Here is a 19,833-nt window from a genome sequence, read left to right as displayed (position 1 = left end):
TGGTTTCCAGTGTGCTTGCATATGTAGCGTCTTCGTAGTTCAAACCTCTGATGGAGTTTTGGGAATGCTAATCTCTTATCTTGCAATCCAATCACAAAGAAGCCTTGCATTGTACATGTAATTTCTTCCAGAAGACATCGTTTATTGAGTTTTCCAGCCGACGTTACCTTATTTGTCTAACCCCAATTATGGAAGCCGATTACGCGGATTTTGTGGATGATTGTGAATACCATAAATTTCAACAAATTCGTCGCGTGTGTGAGTTTCCGAGCTCATCGCTCCATTTCAGAACTTTTCCTTCATTTTTTTCACCATTCCCTTTAAAAAAGGCAAAAGCAGCGTGAAAGGTTGTGAAATTTCGTCAGAATGGACAAGGATATCTTCGAAGGGAACACCGCGCCGTATGCAGATCACCGCGCGTACTTTTTATTCACTGATAAGCTTATCCCAGTCCACAAGTCGGTGAAAATTTGCAATAAACATTATTTGTACTCACTTCATCGATGGCACAAACTGGTTAGATGATTTAACGACAATCAACGACGTAACAAATTGTACTTTTCTGTGGTTCAAATTTGGAGTGTTCGAAGGTACACTTGCAAAAGGCGTGGTATATCTCTAGAGGCACGAAGTTTATGAAAGTCAGTGAAGAAAGGTAACCGATCTCCCTGCCAAGTGTACTATGTATTGTACTATGTATTGTACTATGTATTGTACTATGTATTGTTCTATGTATTGTACTATGTATTGTACTATGTATTGTACTATGTATTGTACTATGTATTTCATGACGGTTGGAAAAGGTAAAACCAATAAAATAAAATTCAAAGTCACAACAAAATACAGATGTAAAAGTTCACGCTATAACCAGTATCCAACCATAGATTGTTTAACTTGGATGGGTATCATAACAGGGTTTTCACTAGGATATCTGACTGGGCAGACTTTGAAAGTACAGGGGAGAACACGCGAGAGGTTGAGGGGAAAAGTGTCAGAGGGACTGTCCCCTATCTTGCATGGAAAATTTTGAGAAATTAATGTGTGCAATGGTGCAGTCTGGTGTAATCTCAGAGTTGTTTTTAATTTTTGTTTTTTTTTTCCTACGTAAAACTGTTAGAACACCCCAAGGGGGAGCACGAGAGGAGGGTCCCCTCTCATATCAAAAATTTTAAAAATTGATGAATCTGAGAGGTGTTTCAATTTATTTCGCACAAAAAATTGAGTAACCCCTTTCTTCCTCCCCAGATTTTGAGCAACACCCTTGAAGTTTTCAACTTTTTTGGTGACCCCTCACATTTCTCCGACCCCCAGGCCGTAAATTATAACGGCTCCCTAAAATACCTGAAAAATGTAAACCTTTAGCACTCACAGCCACTCTACAAATGGCTACAATACCGTTCTTTTAAATTAAAGTTGTCTGCATATACTAGGAAAGGGATATTTTGTGTGGAGATATCAAAGACTGGCATTGGTTAAAAACCATGTCTTATTCAATGGACAAAGGTTTACGAGAGCAAATATTTCTGAAAGCACCCATTCAATTAATTTTGCATCCTTAACTTTTGATATCTCTTATGGAAATTACAATTACTCTATTGTAATCACATTAATCTCTTTAATTAAATAAAGTATAACAACAACAATAATATAATGTCAAGAAGTCTGATTATGCTGGTATATATTTTGCTCTTAATATTTGTGCCACCATTGCTACATTTCTGCTACTACTAAGTTTAAAGAAAAACTCATTGTTATTCTAACCAGATACCATGTTCCTGACACTGTATATCCAGAAAAAGTAGCTATTCGCTTGGAATTTAGCGACAATATTGACAAAATGGAATAATACATTGCAAATTTAATCACAATTGACAGATATTTGTCGCTAAAAATATGGGAAAGCATCTCTTGTCTGTGATAATTCACATAGATCCCTTGATAAATGCATCAGCTTGGAATACAGGTCTCATGGTAACCACAGATGACCTTCTTGCTACCCAGAGACATAGTAATTTGTTTCGGGGCAACACCATTTCTGCATATATTATCCGTAAGGCCATTGACTGACCAAGATCAAGTTCATTACAGTATATCGTTTTCTCCGTTTTTTTAAATGTACTTGAGTTCACGGCATTCATCGCAAGAATAAAATCTAAAACATCTTAAGTATAAGACAGATTTGAAATTTGAAATATTCTGCCTGCCGTTTACAGCACCTATCTACGCTGTTCTATTTACTTGCTAGGAGGTCAAGGTCACTTGAACTGCTATGACGGGTGTTTTAGAGGAAGTGCATAGATACTGATTACTGTTATCAGTTTACACACCTATGAATTCACTCGCTCATTTTAAACGATCCGATAGCAGATCGGAACTTAAAGCCCTCCATTCTTCCCGACGATTTGGAGAATCGTGTTTCTGCGACGGACCTGTCTTAGCAACGAATAGGGAAGTAAGCTTTATATCACGATAGAAAGATTTAGCATCGGAAATGATCTCTACTGAGCTCGTGACATCTTCAAATTTATGAAAATTCAAGTAAAAAAACTTCAAAGGGAACATGTAACTTTGAAATTTCAAACACAGCCATGATCAACATTTATACTATCGGTGGGAAAAACGTCAAATCAAATCAAAATGAACTTGCTTCTCAAGTTCATAAAAATGCTTTATTGGGCAAATTTTTTATCAATTATATAAAGGCTGGTCATTGTAAATCGCACCTCTGGGTGAAGACAGAGTAGAATTTCAATTACGTTAGTGTTGATTAAAACTGTTAAACGGTCACCATGTGTCTTGCCCAAAAATACTCCTGTAGGTGCGAGAAACTGAACATAGCATTCATTTTGACAAAATAATTAAACTATCCATGAACAACTTGTAATTGTGTCTAACTATCGAGAGTTAGTTTCGGGATGTTCGTAGGTAAACTGCAGATTGTGTAATGCTCTAGCTTGCAAATACGGTAAAATACATTGTTCGTGACAGCGGTGATGATAATGATTGCACAGACTTGTGAAAATGATTAAACACGTGATCATGCCATCAGTTTCTTGCCTTTTGACAAACAAACATGCGCTGATGTGGTATATGATATGTTTTGAAAGAATGTTCCACGACACTACGATATCACACTGTGCTACAATGACCTGAGCAGTGACACTGTAGTTAGGTATCTGAAAATCGTCTGCTATTTTAGATATGTATCAGTCTGTTTCAGTGATTCTGCCTCGGCAATTCGGAGAATGTTGAACATCGTCTCCTTGACGCTGTGTACGCATCCATGGAGCAAATGATACACGTTTGTGGTGGATCAGGGATAAATTCAGGTCGCGACCTAAAATTGTTTCGGTGTCAGGAAAAGCCATGAATGGCACCACGTGTATGTAGAGAACGTGAACAATGCTTTTTATATCTGAGCAATATTCACAAACGGCGCAGGCGGTAGAGAGATACATATCGCACTGTGAAAAAACTCATCGCAAAAGAACTGAGCCCCAAGGTTTCTTTCACAAACCGCGCAATGACAAATTTGAGTTTATAAGCTACTTTAAGAATAACCGCCACCTGGCCTCTTTAAACTGACAGGGTCACGTTGTAATAGATAGTTGGTCCGCATCAAGTGATCAATAGTGGTGTCTATTTTAGCATCCCTCATTAATTTGTCAGGTGTTGCAAATCCATCGGGGATTCGTATCTTTTTGAAAGTCAACTATTGTCCTTGATTACGTGTGTTTTCCCTTCCGCATCGGCGTCATCATATCATGAAATATTAACCATTTGATTTCCGGTGACGAGGCTTTGTATCCTCTCACAGTTATACATAATAATGCGATGCGATCACAATTGAACCACAGTCCCCTGTGATCTATTCCGCTCAGGACTATGCGCCTCATAGACGTGTGTACATTTCTCGCTTATGTACACACGTCTATGGGGCGAATAGTCCCAGAGCTGAATAGCTCACGAGTGACAGTGATTGAACCCTAGCGGAAGGCAATGTCCGCGGAGTCACTTCATTTGACAGCATAGTATAACACCAGTTTTATGCAAACATTCACTCTGTCATGGTCTGTTCGATGCAAATGGGGGTACAGCTATTAAACACAGATGACAAAAAAATTCAAGATGCATTTGTATTTTGTCAGATTGGAAGCACTAACAAAAGTTTTTGGGTTTTTTTTGTCTTTTATTAAAATACGTACTTCAAAAACAAAGGCTTGCATTTAACATCAAGTTCAGTTTCCAAATAGCAAATCAATTACATTTATAAGCTTAATAGGACTGTCTGAATTCCATTGGATAGTTGTACCTTTCAGAGTAAACTCTGTATTTAGTTCTGCAAGTAAGCTGGTATTTTAGTAGACCACCAATTGAAACATTTTTCTCCATTTGCCAATGTTTACGGATACTCCATTTACTGATCAGTATAAGAAAATTAACAAAGTTTTCATCATCTTCATAAACATTATTCAGACAACAATAAAGTACGCAATTTGACACCGTGAAAATCTGTGTTTGAGGGTACTTATCTCCTTACAAACTTTACAATCCATGGACGTTCTTGAAATTTATTACACGGGGTAATCCGTGACAAAAAATTCCAACTAAATTCTATTAATTTCAACTCTTTTGTTGCTGATTTCGAGCACTAACTAAAGTTTTACCACAGGGGGCTCTTACTTCTTGTTTATTTGTGTTTGTGTTTGTTTGTGTGTATACGTTTATGTTTGTTTATGTTATTTTTAATAAAATAACAGCGAAAAGCTGTTTTGCTAATATTTATCATTAAAGAGTAGTTCATTTATTTATTTGTTTGTTTGTTTGATTGTTTGTTGATATGTATTTCCAATGGTTAGGGTTAGGGTTAGGCTTAAGTTAGGGTTAGGGTTAGACTTATTCACTCCTTCTATATAGTCAGAGGGAGTGAATAAGTCTAACCCTAACTTAAGCCTAACTCAACCCTAACTTGAGCCTACCCTAACCATCAGAAATACATATCAACAAACAAACAAACAAACAAATAAATAAATAAACTGCTCTTTAAATACAAATATTAGCATAACAGCTATTCGCTGTTATTTTATTAAAAATAACAAATAAACAAATACAAACACATACACACAAACAAACACACACAAATAAACAAGGAGTAAGAGCCCCCTGTGGTTTTACTTTGATTTTATAGTCAGTGTATAGGCAGCGAACAGGTGTCCGGCAAAATCAACTTTGATTTAATCTTATTATTTGAAATGTTTGGAGGCAAAATCTTCTTAATCTGACATCACTCAAGGACAATGAACCTTAATGTTAGCAGATCTTCCAAACAGCTTGGCACAATTTAATGAACTTGATTGTAACTGGCAATGTTGATTGTGAAACTTTTCTAATTAAGATTATTACATCAATAATTGAGGAGAAGGGTCATTTCTGGCAAGACCAGCTTCTCTCTGATGCATATTATTACATCATCATAATGCAACAGAATTCTGAGCCAAGGTTTGTGTCTCTGTGCTAAGTACACCTGTACACTTCCTACTGATGACAAGTCAAGCATTGCATAGTTTATCAGCTCACTGAATAATCTATTTTCCTATAAGTCTTCTCTCACAGGTTGGCCCTTGCAAAGGCTATTATTTAGGGGAAGCGTGGCAAGTTCTGTAAGCACATATACAGTTCCATTTCAATGAGGTTTTCCATTTTGTAGTTACCATCTGCTCTTTGTTGTTACTATCTTTTCAATGGTCTTTAGAAATTCACAATTTTAATCACCATCTCTGGTAAAACGCATCCAGTTATGAATTGCTATAGAATTGATGCCATCAATGCCACACAATGCAGTACAATTTACTTGAAAATATAAACCTTGCAAATTTCACATCAAGATAAATACATTATTACATGCCTTGATGTGAGTGCAAATCAGTGCATTGATTTCAATAGGAACATCCGCGGAGTTAGCGGGCCGATGAACGATGCACTGACTGGTTTCCATGGTTACCCAGCCCAGTGAAGCCCTTCCGATAATTTTTCGACGTCAAAGTAGACACTAGATGTAAAATATCCATGTCAACACTGCTATTTTGACTTTTGTTAAAATCTGTTTGATGCTGGTCGATAATAGTAAAATTGTTTGCAAATACCCTGCATGTAACTAAATGTCATATAGCATTAACTGTGAAGAGGCATGTAATTAAAATATTATTGCCTGAATACATGGGTTTATGTGCCCTCGCAGCAAGAGACAATTTGCCCTCCTAGCATCGGGCAAATTGTCACCTGCTCTCGGGCACATAAACCCATGTAATCAGGCAATAATATAGTACTTCTTGGAATTTGTTTCCTGATGTCACCATTACACTTTGCACAGCAAAACTGCCGTTTCCTCATCAACACATCATAAAGGGTAAATTGCTTCTTTTATAATATCGGGCAAACAGGTAAATGATTTCCTTTTTCACTGAACATAAAGTCCACTAATACATGTAATGCATGGTCTGGCTAAACATTTACCAGGACAAGAATACCAAACTGTCTATGGAATTCAATTCGCACCCATAAGGCACATCATAACCGCCCTAGGGTGTCTTTCATTGACATCTAAATAGCAGTGTACTCCCTGGAATGAGGTTATTAATGTTGTTAGGATAAACCAAGAATGCTTCAGTCCTGCCAATGGCTTTGTTTTGTCAATATGAAAACTGAACAATTCATCCAAAAAAAACCACATCACACAAGATGAATGATAAATTGAAGACACACATGTATTTAAAAAGTCATTTTATTTCCACGTTTGCTCCTACCTACATTTTGCTCACGGATCATTGCTACTCTGACAAGATACACATCATGCAAAGTATTTAGAGAGAAACTTAACTATTCACATCAGCAAAGTTTGGTACAATCTCAGTGTATACTGATAAAGTCGTCGTACCATTCCATTGGAGACTGGAAATAGAAGGACTTCACAAAAGAGAAATGTAGTTTCATTGTCTCAAATCCAGAGTACAAGTAATTCGTTTCAATGGTTTTGGGGAAAACACAGCACTGCCCTGTTTGGAAAGCACTTATTTGTATACTCAAAGTGTTCTATGAAACATCAAAATGTCTAAAGTCTTGATTTCAACCAAACCTTCTCAGCATAGGTTACTAGTACTACGGTCACATTCTGTCTCATTACATGTCCCTGTTGAAATCAGCCTTCCCTATGACATGTACTCAAGGCACAGAAAGTACCAAGGGAGACTGGTATCTGTGAATTATTACTACTGTATGAACCACGAATGCTTTGCTGTGACAAGACAATGAACCCTTGTCAGTCTTGTTGTCTGAGTCATTCCTCCACAGCATCACATATCAATTAAAGATGTTTCTCCATTGCAGTACATGAGTACAGTAGGAATGGCAGTGTCAACATCATTTACCCACAATCCCCCATGACAGCAGTAGTGATGACATCATTTACCCACAATCCACCATGACAGCAGTAGTGATGACATTTACTGACAGGTCTTCAGTGATGGCTTAGATTATCTTTATACACTGTTCCACCATAACAAGACTCCTAAACCTGGTTCAGTAATGGATCCCTGCAGTGAAGAAAAGACATATGTGAAAAAAAAAAAATTGAAGAAAATTTTGGTAAGGCATTGAACACACAGCTAACAAGATACTTCCCGAGAATATTATTAAGTGTCAAGACGTTGTCACTTATCTTGTTGCTGTCAAAGATGTAGAGATCATGAAAATGGTGATCATGGGAAGAATTACTAGCATGCATATTGATGATGGGGAATTATAAATGTAAGCAAATTTGACAGGATAAACTGTACAGACTGAACAACTGAATGATGGAAAATATTTTTACACAATGATATAATGTGTTAAAAAGTACATAAATAGTATGTGAAGAAGCAGGTCTTGCTTCTACAGTCTTTGATAATATATACCCGTATTTTGTAATCTTCCTAAAAAGGATATTCCCACATTTTAATGGTTTCATATATTGATACTATTTGTTTAGTGTCACCATTGGTTGTTTTCCTTTTCTTATTGAGAAGTGGAGGGTAAAACATGAAACAGCTTTTGTCCTCAATTGTTACTGTACAGCACAACATTGAAATGATGAAGGTAGACTAAGATTCAAAAGCTGGATCGTGGCCAAATTGAGAAGAGAAGAGAAGATTTGATGAATTTCCTGACTGTCATGGCAAGGGATCCCTCGTTGCCTGGATATGGGTAAAATGACCACAGGGCTTGCAAACACACATTCTAATATATCATTACTGTATACAGTGAAAACTGTTTCCTCATTATGACCTACCATCTTGTTTAATCTCATTTAATTCTTTTGAAACTCTATTCAACAAAAATTTCAGAAACAGTTCTGTCTGTACTAAACTGAAGTAACTTCTTGCATTGATGAGGTCAGATTTGATTCCTTGAGAAAACATGCATGCCTAATATCTCCATACTTTGTATTTCATTTCAGATCTTTCTGAAATTTCTATTACACATACTGTGTATTGTACATCTCCATGTAGCTTTTGTGAAATTCAATTTTTTAAAGTTTGGTACAACACAAACGCAATTGATTCAACTTAGCTACATGCATGCAGAATACAGACATGAAGATTAAATTCTTCCGCTGGTTTCAGTGACACCTAAGAGAGGTGTGATAAAATTACAACAACGACAATAAACCAATGAGATATCTGTAATTTTATACTGATAAATCTTCACCCACATTACACAGATAACTTTACCAGTAACAGTCTAATCCATGCTTCACTTACTTCACATTTGGATTAGTAAATCATTTACAAGGACTGTCTTACAGTTTTATGCATTATCTTAACATTCTTTTCTCATAAAGTCAAGCATACATGTATGCATCACTTAAATTGTGCCACATTAAAAATTTAATCACAAACCCTTGAGAATGTCTATGGTTTAATATGGTTTAATGAAATGTTACATGAAAGAAACTCACACATGAAATATTTGAAGACAGCAACTCTACATGAGATTTCATTTCTGAAGATCTACTTTTAATGTTAACAGAGTTCATCATGGCAGTGTTGAAATCCAACTGCTTGTTTGAAGTCAACTCAAATTTCTAAGTGAGTCATTTTGTACTGGAAACATTTCACATATTTAGACGGACATACTACATTGACTATGCTATCAACTTTTGAGCATTTACATGCATGTATTCATATCCATTAGTTCCACACATAACAAAATAATGTACAAATTACAAATCAAAAGTATCACCGGTACTGTACAGTCTTTGTTACAGACCTGGGTACATGTACCGGTACATGTCTGTATCAGCAAAGACAGCAAAGGGCTGTAACAGTGCAATGACTCAGTATGTATGTGTTGCCATAGAGAGATGTGTGTATCATTGCTGGGCACTGGATTCCTTGCATCAATGTCTGTTTTACATGAATGGATACAGTGTAAGACCTCTGACAGCCTCACTGAGACCTGGCAATCATAAAACAGCTCTCAAATCTTTTCAAAACTATAGGCCCCATAATAGAGGCTATCCTACACAAATTCTGTAGCAGGGACTGGTGAGGGACTGTTATGGGCCATGTTCATACTCTGCCTATAGATTTCTTGCTGTGTTATGAAATATTATGTCATGATGAAAATTTTGTCCAGAATCCTGAAATAATGCCACTGTGACTGGATAAAACATGATTTTAATGGAATAAGAGGCTGTTAGCTGGCAGAAATTGACACATGCCTGTACATGATGTAAATATTCAACGGTATCACCAGCTCTTGCAAAGTTTCCATGATTTTAATATTCCTAGGACATTTAGCTGCCAAACAATCAACACCTTATAAATTTAATATGAACTGCTTCAGATAAATTCATGACAACTTGAAAACGCTGACATTTCTAACGCTTCCTTTGAGAGACTTTCCAAATCCTCATGACGATTTAAGATAGCATTTGATTTGTACATTTGATCTTTATCACTTTGGTTACCAGGTCAACTGAGAAAAACAAAATGCCCCTGATCACCTTAAATGCCTTATTTTTGTAAAAGTAGCCATCTGACATTAATTACTTTTGACTATGATTGTGAACACAAAAACTACAGGAAGGGCATGGACACTTTCACTGGTGATAGTGCATCAACTCCCAGGATATGAAATGGAATGACGATGATTCACTGTGAGCTTTATTATCTTCGGAGAATTCCTTTATTTCACAGCTCAAGGAGCATTTGGAATTGATGGTGAAGTGGCTAGATGAGACGCAGAGAACACTACAGACTGTGCTTGGATGATGAGCAGTCAGTGCAGGTGACTTCATTTTCACCCACACAGTAATGCATAGAATCATCAGAATGAGACATTATGCAAATAGTACTGTTTCCTGAATAATAAAGCTGTGTGCATGTCTGTGAATGTATCTGTCAATGTACTAGTACATACGATGTTTGTGCATGATATGTATGGGCACATCTGAATAACAATGGGCCCAACCCTTTTTGCAGAAATCACTCCTTGTCTGAGGGTGCCTTTCATTGTAAAGAAATGCAAACATAACTCTTAAGATGATGTTGAATTTTAGTATGGCTTTTAACAAGCAAAGTATTCTTCAGTCTTGAGATCTGTGTACATACATGTATATGAATATATATGTACCTGTATGTGTGTATACAAATTATCTATCCATTGTACATATGTGTGTACCTGTACAGATGTACATATTTTTTTTAAGCACATAAGGACGTTTAGGCATGCATGTACATACAAATGTATGAGAGCTGTATTTACATATGTACTCTAACCTATTGCATGTGTGTATTTGCAAATGCATTTACCAGTAGAATATATCAATGTGTGTGTGCTGGGTGGCAGGTACTTGAGTTTATGTATGAACACTGGATAGGTATGTCACGTGTAAATAATTTTTGCTCATATGTGCATGAACCATTTAATCCTATGCAGGCGTTTTGTGCTTGTTGGCGGAGCTGTCACGTTATTTTTCAGACCAGCAAACTCCAATCAGTTTATGGTGACACAGCATATCAACAGAGAATTATTTGGACACAGCGGGAGATGCTTTAGTTCCTTCATTGTATCAGACACCAAGGCTTGTAAACTTCACTTTAGTTGCTAATGTCATGTGATTGCTGAAGTTCAAAACAGCATGAGTCATTAATTAAATAGTCAGATATTTTCCAAACCAAATGGTACTGAACAATCGTGAATTCTAGAAGTTATAAAGGGACCATCTCAGATTGTCACATATACTCAAGAAATGAAATTCCTATGTTTACTGTAGATGAACCCCTTCCCCCTTCCCCTCCCCTTAAACAAAATTTCAAAAGTGAGAAATGATATTTGGTGTTAATATTCTGACATTTTTGCTGAGAATGATGTGCCTTGTGAAGACAGCATTATTCAATGTTGTTTTGAGAATACACAGAGTAAAATGTCATGGTGCATGTCGGGTTAAAGCAGGTAGACAGCATACCGGTAATTCGTTATTTGATTAATGAAATGTTTAGGATAAAGAGTTACAATAGTGTTAGGGAATATACACAATAGCATGATACAAACAAGTTTGAAACAGTTACATGTACAGTATTAAAGGCCTGTGCCGGTGTCAGATTGTCTTGCAGCCAGAGAAATCTACTTAGTAGATTACAATTTCAATGGAAAACAAAAGGCTATGACACTCCAAAATCCTCTTATACCGTAGACTAAAACAAACTTGATCCCGGCGATCAAGTCCTTGGCCTTTAAACATTTGTTTGTACTAGTGTGAAGTTTTTGTTTATTTTTATACATACTGTAAAGAGAACTTGTGATCACAAAATAAAAGTGTGAACATGAAGTTCACTAATTGAATGGTGGTCAAACACCCCCACCCTCCCCCCCCCCCCCACCCCCACCAAACAAACAAAATTTCACTTTTTGAACTTATGGGACAATTTGAGACGGACCCTAACCCTGATGACAATTTCTTCAAGGCAATTGTTCTGCCATCAACCTGGTGGTTTATGATTTTCCTGACATAAATCTTTGAAATCACCCTTTTACCATCATGGTATGGACCAAGCCCATAGTTTTATCAATGGTGAATATGGACCTGTTTACAGGGAATTAGGGTATAGGGTGAAGAGTAGTGTGCCACTGTACAACTACATGTATGATCGTTGAATCGTTGAAAAAATTGACATTTCATTGTTAATTACACCAAAACACCAATAACAACTCCCAGCCTGCTTTCCTTATCAAGAACATATCATGGATACAACAAGGTACCGACTAGTTGTAACTTGCCTCATTGCCACTGTAGCCTGCAGAGGGCATATTGTCCATTTCAATTTGTCAGTGAATCTCTTTAATCAAGGCCAAGAGATTAAAAATGTTTCTGCTCTGGCAATGAGGCGTGATGATGGAACAGCCTTTCAAGAAATCCATCAACACTTTTACTGATAAACAAGGCATTTCAAAGCTTTCGTTTCTAGTTTGCGGAAGGCCATCATAGGAAGCTAATTAAGTGGCTCTGTCTACACATGATATTGGATGTTAAACTAACCCGAGGACACAGCTATAACACACAAGCTGATGACAATGTCTCATTTGAGTACAACAAATTAGGTAAACAGATGACAGTTTGTGAAACTGAGTACAGCCTTAGCAGAGAAATTCATTACAATGTTTGCCCTGCCAGTCATTTAGAAATTCTTTGGAAAAGGACAATTAACAATGTTTGACATCATCTTAATAAATGTCTACCTGGATATCACCATGGCAACCACAAAATACATATACCATTTACCGTAGTGTATTCTCCAAAGATTTAGGGTAAAAATATTATTCAAAGCCCCTAAAAATTAATCATCCCTTTTGATCCAACAGCTCAACTAAGAATCATTTTGTAAATGAGAAAAAATTAGTTTCTGAAGTTTTAAACATTTGCGTCAACTTTTGTCACTGTCAGTTGATTTTCTACTTAATCAAATCTACTAATACCTAAAGACATAATCACTATAATCATTTACCAGATTCTCATTAGTTTAAATCTCAGAAACCAACACATTCTCCTCTTCTTTATTATAAAATATGCTGAAGTACCAAGTATCAACAACACATATGCAATGTTATTGTTAACAAATGAACTCTGGTCTGGACTGAAATCATATGTTAACAGTAATTTTGGACATCAAACATGCAGATTGAACAGACAAGATGAACATTGGGAATTGTGAGTCAAACAAGACAACTGTTGACAAATTGAAAAAAAATGCTGGACAATACAATGAAAGTTACAGTTTACAGAGCATTTAGGCCATGAACCCAAAATGGGGACTTGAACAATGCGTATCAATATTTCAAGAATAGAAATCCTATTTATCCTGGAATCATTAATCAACAACAACAATAATACTATCTCACAGTTAGCCTTTAGCATACATTGTACACCAGTAAGTGGTGTCTGGGGAAATCCTAGCAATGCAGTATTTTCATAATTATTGCAAACGCAAGGTCATTATCACCTCTATAGTTGATTCTTTCATTTCTTGTCTTTTAAAGCAGTAAAATCTTAACAACTTGCCTCTTGTTATTTGCTTTTATCAAATTATTTTGTCTTATTTGGGCAATATTAAAAAACAGCTTACTTCAGACAGTTGAAAATTACCAACAACATTATCAAGTTGCCATGACAATTCACAGAATTGCAAAGAATTCAGCAATGTTGCCAAAATTTGCCATGTATAAAAATGGGTTTACATCTTCATTATGGCAAGTATCACCATTTTGCTGACTCTATATTCAAATTTAGCCTCAAAATACTCATAAAACATTCTTGAGAAACAGTGTGATATGAGAATGTGTACATTTGCTGCAAAGATAGTGACTTAACGATGGTTAATATTCTAAATTTAAAAAAAAATCAAATCATTATCAGGACTTAATGTACTTAGCTCAGCTCACTATAGTATCATGATTTCAAATATACGTCAAAAATTGGAGAGAGAGCATGAAGTGAAGATTAAAATTACAGATACTGTCACCACGGTAACCGAACTACATCCTCTAAATGGAATCTTCATGTTTCAAGTGTGCACAGTCACCATTTATTCAAGATTTGATTGATTGTATCTGTACTTATACCACAGATTAAATGTTCTTTCTAGGAACACAGTCCATTTAATCACACGTTAGCTTTCATATTGTGGGCGTGGGAACTAGGCTGATGTGGGGATGATCGAAGGTTTTTGACACGACAGCTATCTTAAATGTTCAATGTATATCATTCCAGGGCATGATAGAACACTTTTGCGTCAAGACCTTGGCTACTTATCAGCAAGAACAAAATGGTCTGATGGTTAATTGCTTTCTCATAACCAGCAGGAAAGAGAATATTGTTAATATTGACTGCACAGGATGGAGTTTGTAAATCATGAATATTGCCTCGGGTCATTGAAAATATGCACTCCATTCTGGTTGCTAGGGGTGACGAGAAGTTGCTTTGCTTTCATCCGCTGCAGACGAATACTTTGTTCATATTTCATAAAATGTGACTTGTCTACTATGTGTCTGTCTGCAATGCCAAAGATGACTTGATGAGCATGGAAATTGATGAGCTTGGAAATTGATGGTCAAGGATAGACACCAAATCAGAGAAGAAGAAATGATGTGGAAGAATAATTCTTATCTTTGACATCTCTGGTTGGAGGAACTACTTCAAAAACAGAATTGACATTGATGACATACTACATAAACAATGAACAGGGTATGGATAAAGGTAGGAAGGGAAAATAGGACTTGAAGAGTATGGCACATCTTAAAGTGACGATTCAATTTATGAACCAACTTGCTTCATCTTATTAAAATCCATCCTCAATTAAAACTGATTAAATATGTCTCTATTGTCAAGGTTTGTTCAAACTGATAATTGAAGTACGCCTTCAGATATTTTTGTCACATACTAAGGTAGTGATGAAATGTTAAAATTTGCTACCCTGGTATACCATATTCAAAAACTCACTGTGAGTTCAAAGACTAAAATTGCATTGCACACGCAGAGTTTAGATGTCTACTTCATTAAGGCAATACCGAAGGATTCAAAGCGGGCTTTGGTTGCTATCGCCGGCAGCGTTCCAAACACGCACTTTTGCCCGTGCAAAATCTTACCGTTCCGTTATTTTCTATGGATTTTCGATTCCTAGTATATTAAAAATGCATAAAATCTGTCAACTCACTCAATTGTAAACCAATTTAGCTTTTTTTGGTAGGATTATTGAAGTCATAGATGAGAATATAGATAAGCATGCGTTTCTAACAATTTCGGACAGTTTATGAGATATCGCCGTAAAACCCTTCCAAATTTTACAAAATGACACAGTAGATATTTTCCTGTTCAAAAATCATTTGTACTCAAACAGATAACCTAATCCATGCTAGGGGCTCTAAAGAGGTATCTCATGTGTTACATTCTGAATTTTTGGAAGATTTGGTGCAAATTTGTAGGAGCTGAAAAGTTTTAAAATAGAGCTGTGAAAATTTGTATATGTGTGACGTCACTGACCAATCGCGCGACAGACCTGCGTCTTTTGGAATCGAATGGTTCTGTAAATCTTTATTATGCAAAGAAAACCATGAATATTTTGCATTTTGATTGATTTTGGATATCACCCTTAGCAACCATTGCTTAGCAATTTGAATCCTTCGGTATCACCTTAAAATAAACTCAAAGTTCAACCTTCTTGTTCATATATTCAGGCCTTTCCTTTAGACATTTTAAGAAAACTTTGGCAAGCAAGACATTTTCATTCCAATAACAAAGTGCTTTAGATGTTTTTTTATGAAACCTTTTAGAAACAAATTAATAACATGACAATTATACTGCATGAAGTTTTCTTTTTTATGAATTTGCAGCACAGTGTCGATTTATATCAACACAATCTGTCATAGAGATACATTTAGTTTAGTCCCAGTGATATTGTAGTGACACTGGACCTCTACATTGGGAAAATGGGGGGCCACAGGATGAAAAGACGATAATTTCATAAAGCTTGTTGACTTGGTAGCTGACATAAAATGTGACCTTTGATGAGTGCGTTGTAATGGTGTATAATTACTGACAAATACAACAACCAGAAATCTGGCTTTTCTGTTTACATCATGTTGGGCATTATCTTAATTGCATGATTAACTGACTCTTATAGAATACAATATGAAAGGTCGGTTGCACTTACAAAAATGCTGCAAATTTATGGTACTGAGCTCAGAGAGAGTTAACAAGCCCAGACTGAAATTCAGCTTATGTACCAGTAATCTGTACTATAAAACTACCAACATGGCAAAATTACCTTCAGCGATGATTATTCCTGATAATACCATGTTGTGGTTGGGAGGAGTCCTCATTTTCATACAAAAGATTCTCAGAAAATGGATGGAAAAATTCTGGCAAGATTGACTCACAACTTCCATCATCAAATCTAAAGTGCTCAAAGGCAGTTTACGCAAAAACCTGGCATGTAGGCTTTCAATGCATTCAAAAAGTGACCAATTTCTTGTCTTTTATTGTATAATAAGAATGGAAAGATTTGAATTGTTTTATGATCAATTGTGATCAACTTCATTGCCCATGTATGATAAATTACTATGAAGCAGTGTTAACCCTTTTCCTGCCAAGTCCATATTTCACCATCACCATTGCATCAAATTGACTTTTCTCACCGTTGAAGAGACTGCAATTATTCAGAGCATGTCTACACTCTTGCTTTGATGAACTATGATCATGCAACACTGTATGCATGCTCAAATTTACGACAACTGCAATAAATGGTCATCCAGCCAGCTGCATGGGGAATAGACAGCATGCAAATCCCATGATAGCATCATCCAATTACATCAAAGTAAAAGTTACGGCATTCTTGGACAAAAATTCACTTCATTCAATTTGTTTGGCAGGCTGTTTTGGAGATTTTTGAATTTTACACTGTGCATTCTCTGAAAAGATTTTCTGATTGCATTTAAGATGAATTTTTCTCTTTCACAATTTGTTTAAGATGGTTCACTACCAAATAAACATAACTGAACCTTTAGCCTTTGAGATATGATTCATTCAAGTACCTTTAATAGACTATTTTCTCTCCCTATACTCACACTCAATGAAAGTACAGCAGTTCATTGACAGTGTTCTATGCTGTCAAACAATAAAGAACAGAAAACAGAGCCTGAATGTGATGGTCCTTGACAAAGATCAACTTATCAAAACTATATAATGTCAGTTGTTTGTAAATTCTTGGGAGTTCTATAGTTCCTAAACTGCTCTTAAAATTCCAGATTTAAAAAGAGCATTATGAGGAATTTCTCGTACAATATGACAACATCAACATCAGATCTTTTTGAATATTAAATTAAATGCATATCACACTGCAATATTCAGATACACAGATTGTAAAACCTGACAATTATTGATATGGCAAATAAAGCCCTGAAAATCTTCTGCAGCTTTTCTCTGAATGTTACAAGTACAACAATATGTCAAAGTTTTGATGTTCACCATCACGGTCAAAGCAGCGTTATCATAAACATCCTCGACTGTTTTGTGAAATATCTAAGGAACACACAAACTCTGAGCCAGTGGTTTCAGAAAGCTCTGAAGTATCTCTGGTAATCAACATGTGATAGAGAAGTTCACTCTCTGAAAAGATAATATATCGTAATTGATCCCTCAAAGGAAGAGGTTTGTTATCAGCTTTATCATAGTTCAAATTGACAGTGATTAAAGTGATGAAAGTTTCAAAGGAATAGAAAGGATTATAACTCTGTAAACAGCCAATGTTCGCTAAAACTAATGCAAGAACCAGTGAAGACTGGATTTAATCTGTTCACCCCCAATTCCCCGTAAACAGATCCACAAACACCACTGATAACAATAGGTTTGGGCTAAACCATGGTAGTGAAAGGGTTAGAGAAATATTGCAAAATCATTAATTTTCACTGGGATTTAATTTCACGATTTTGATGTTTAAGACATTTCAAAAAAGCATTAAAAGCATTTCATTTCACTAGAGTGGAGGCATCATGGGCCAGTGGCTAGAGCAGTGGACTCACGATCAAAGGATGGTGAGTTCGAGCCCCAGCATGGCTGTGGTGTTGTGTCCTTGAGCAAGACACTTTATTCCTCATTGTTTCTCCCCACCCAGGAGTGATGGGTACCTGGTAGGACAGAGATTGTAATGTGTGCGTTTAGCTCTGCTGCGCTTATTGGCTGCACATGTGAGCTGTTGTTTGCTCCCCAGGGAGTTGAGTGGTATCATAGGTCCAGTGACCAGGGGTAATTATAATTGTAAAGCACCTTGATCACATATCACATGTACTTGTGGATATGTGCGCTATATAAGAACCCAATATTATTAAATATTATTATTTTATTTAAGTTCATTGTTTTTGCCAGTAAAAAACAGATTCTATAATTGTTGTTTAACATTTTCACTGGGATTTAATTTAGCAGATTTTATGTTTCAGCAAAAAATAGAGAAATTGAATCACAGTGAATAATTAATACTTAGAGTTATGCAAAGAGTATCATGAACACAACACACACAGAAAACATTAATCACAGTTCCAGCATATTTCAAATACCAATATCATACTTTGCAGATAAATGCTAGATGATACGTTGTACATGCCAAGCATACATATTAAGTGATCTATTCTTGGTGAAGTATATCTACACTGCTTGTAATTTGTTATTGTTTTCAAGCTTAATAACCTGAGATGCAATCTGCTTGGTCAACAAATTATAAACCATACCAAATTATTTCAACAGATATGAAGATCATGAAGTTCATGAACAGGATTATACTTGAGCAGTTGTGTGAGGAAAGGGCTCTGGGGAAAATTGAACACAAATGTGGCATACTATAACAGACAATATACAATGGAGGACTGGGAAATGAAATAAATGATAGATATGACAATTGGCTTGACTGAATATTTGATTTCTTTTTCAATCTTCACAGTGATTCAACATTTTGAATCGCAAATGAGATGACTGTCACACATAAACATTCAAGATATGTCCAAGGTTGTCGTCTCCACAACAACAGCGCCCTCAAACTTCTAACATGAGAACTTACCGTGAGCGAGTACGGCGACCTCTTTGCATCTTTGTCTGTGACCTCTGCCCCTTCACCTATGGTCTTTGGCCCAACAGGAGTTGTATCTACAAACGTCTCATCGATGACTCGGAAGCGGATTTCTTCATTAATGTCCATGAATAAATCATGTGTGCCCTCTTCTGTTTCATACTCCCACACCCATAACTGCTCTGCTTCGTCGCTGCGTTTAAGTTATTTAAGGAAAATCTTGGATAATCTCAAAGGAATTGTATGGAGATACTTCAACTAAAAACATAAAGTACATTCGTTGGCTGTGTTCTTGCAAATATCCAATATAAACCAACACATTGGTTATCGATATCAATTTATCTCTACTAAAGCCACAGAGAATTTACATAATTCATATTTCAAGCTGTTCCGATGGACTATGTTACGTCAGTGCAGAAATCTCAAATGCATCCTAATCTATGGTTAGGTTCTGATGCCATATAACACAGATTTAATACATGCACACAAACCACAAAAATCCTTTTTTGAGATTTCTGACAGATCCAGTTTATCATTAATCCAGTATTACTTCTATCATTCAACAATCATATACTGGCACACTAAAGATATTAATTTTTTGGTATATCTCATATTGTTTGACACTAAGATTTCTGTTCAATAATAATTTGGACCCTATTTTGACATACTGTTTCTATAGCAGACA

The 19,833-nt window shown here is 36.1% G+C and overlaps 1 protein-coding gene across 1 annotated transcript in view; it reads right to left on the bottom strand.

The window, feature by feature from the left end:
- Positions 1-6,763: 6,763 nt before the first annotated feature.
- The window catches only part of LOC139150821 (DNA-directed RNA polymerase III subunit RPC8-like), a 36,877-nt gene continuing 23,807 nt past the window's right edge, over positions 6,764-19,833 (bottom strand). The window contains exons 4-5 of the mRNA XM_070723223.1: positions 19,140-19,341; positions 6,764-7,589 (exon numbers count right to left, since the gene is read on the bottom strand). Of these exons, the coding sequence (XP_070579324.1) occupies positions 7,536-7,589; positions 19,140-19,341 (256 nt within the window). The 3' untranslated portion in view covers positions 6,764-7,535. The remainder of the gene's footprint in view (positions 7,590-19,139; positions 19,342-19,833) is intronic.

Source organism: Ptychodera flava, chromosome 15, assembly GCF_041260155.1.
Source record: "Ptychodera flava strain L36383 chromosome 15, AS_Pfla_20210202, whole genome shotgun sequence".
Taxonomy (NCBI): Eukaryota; Metazoa; Hemichordata; class Enteropneusta; family Ptychoderidae; genus Ptychodera; species Ptychodera flava.
The sequence above is the reverse complement of the archived record's forward strand: the minus strand, read 5'-3'. Positions and strand labels throughout refer to the sequence as shown.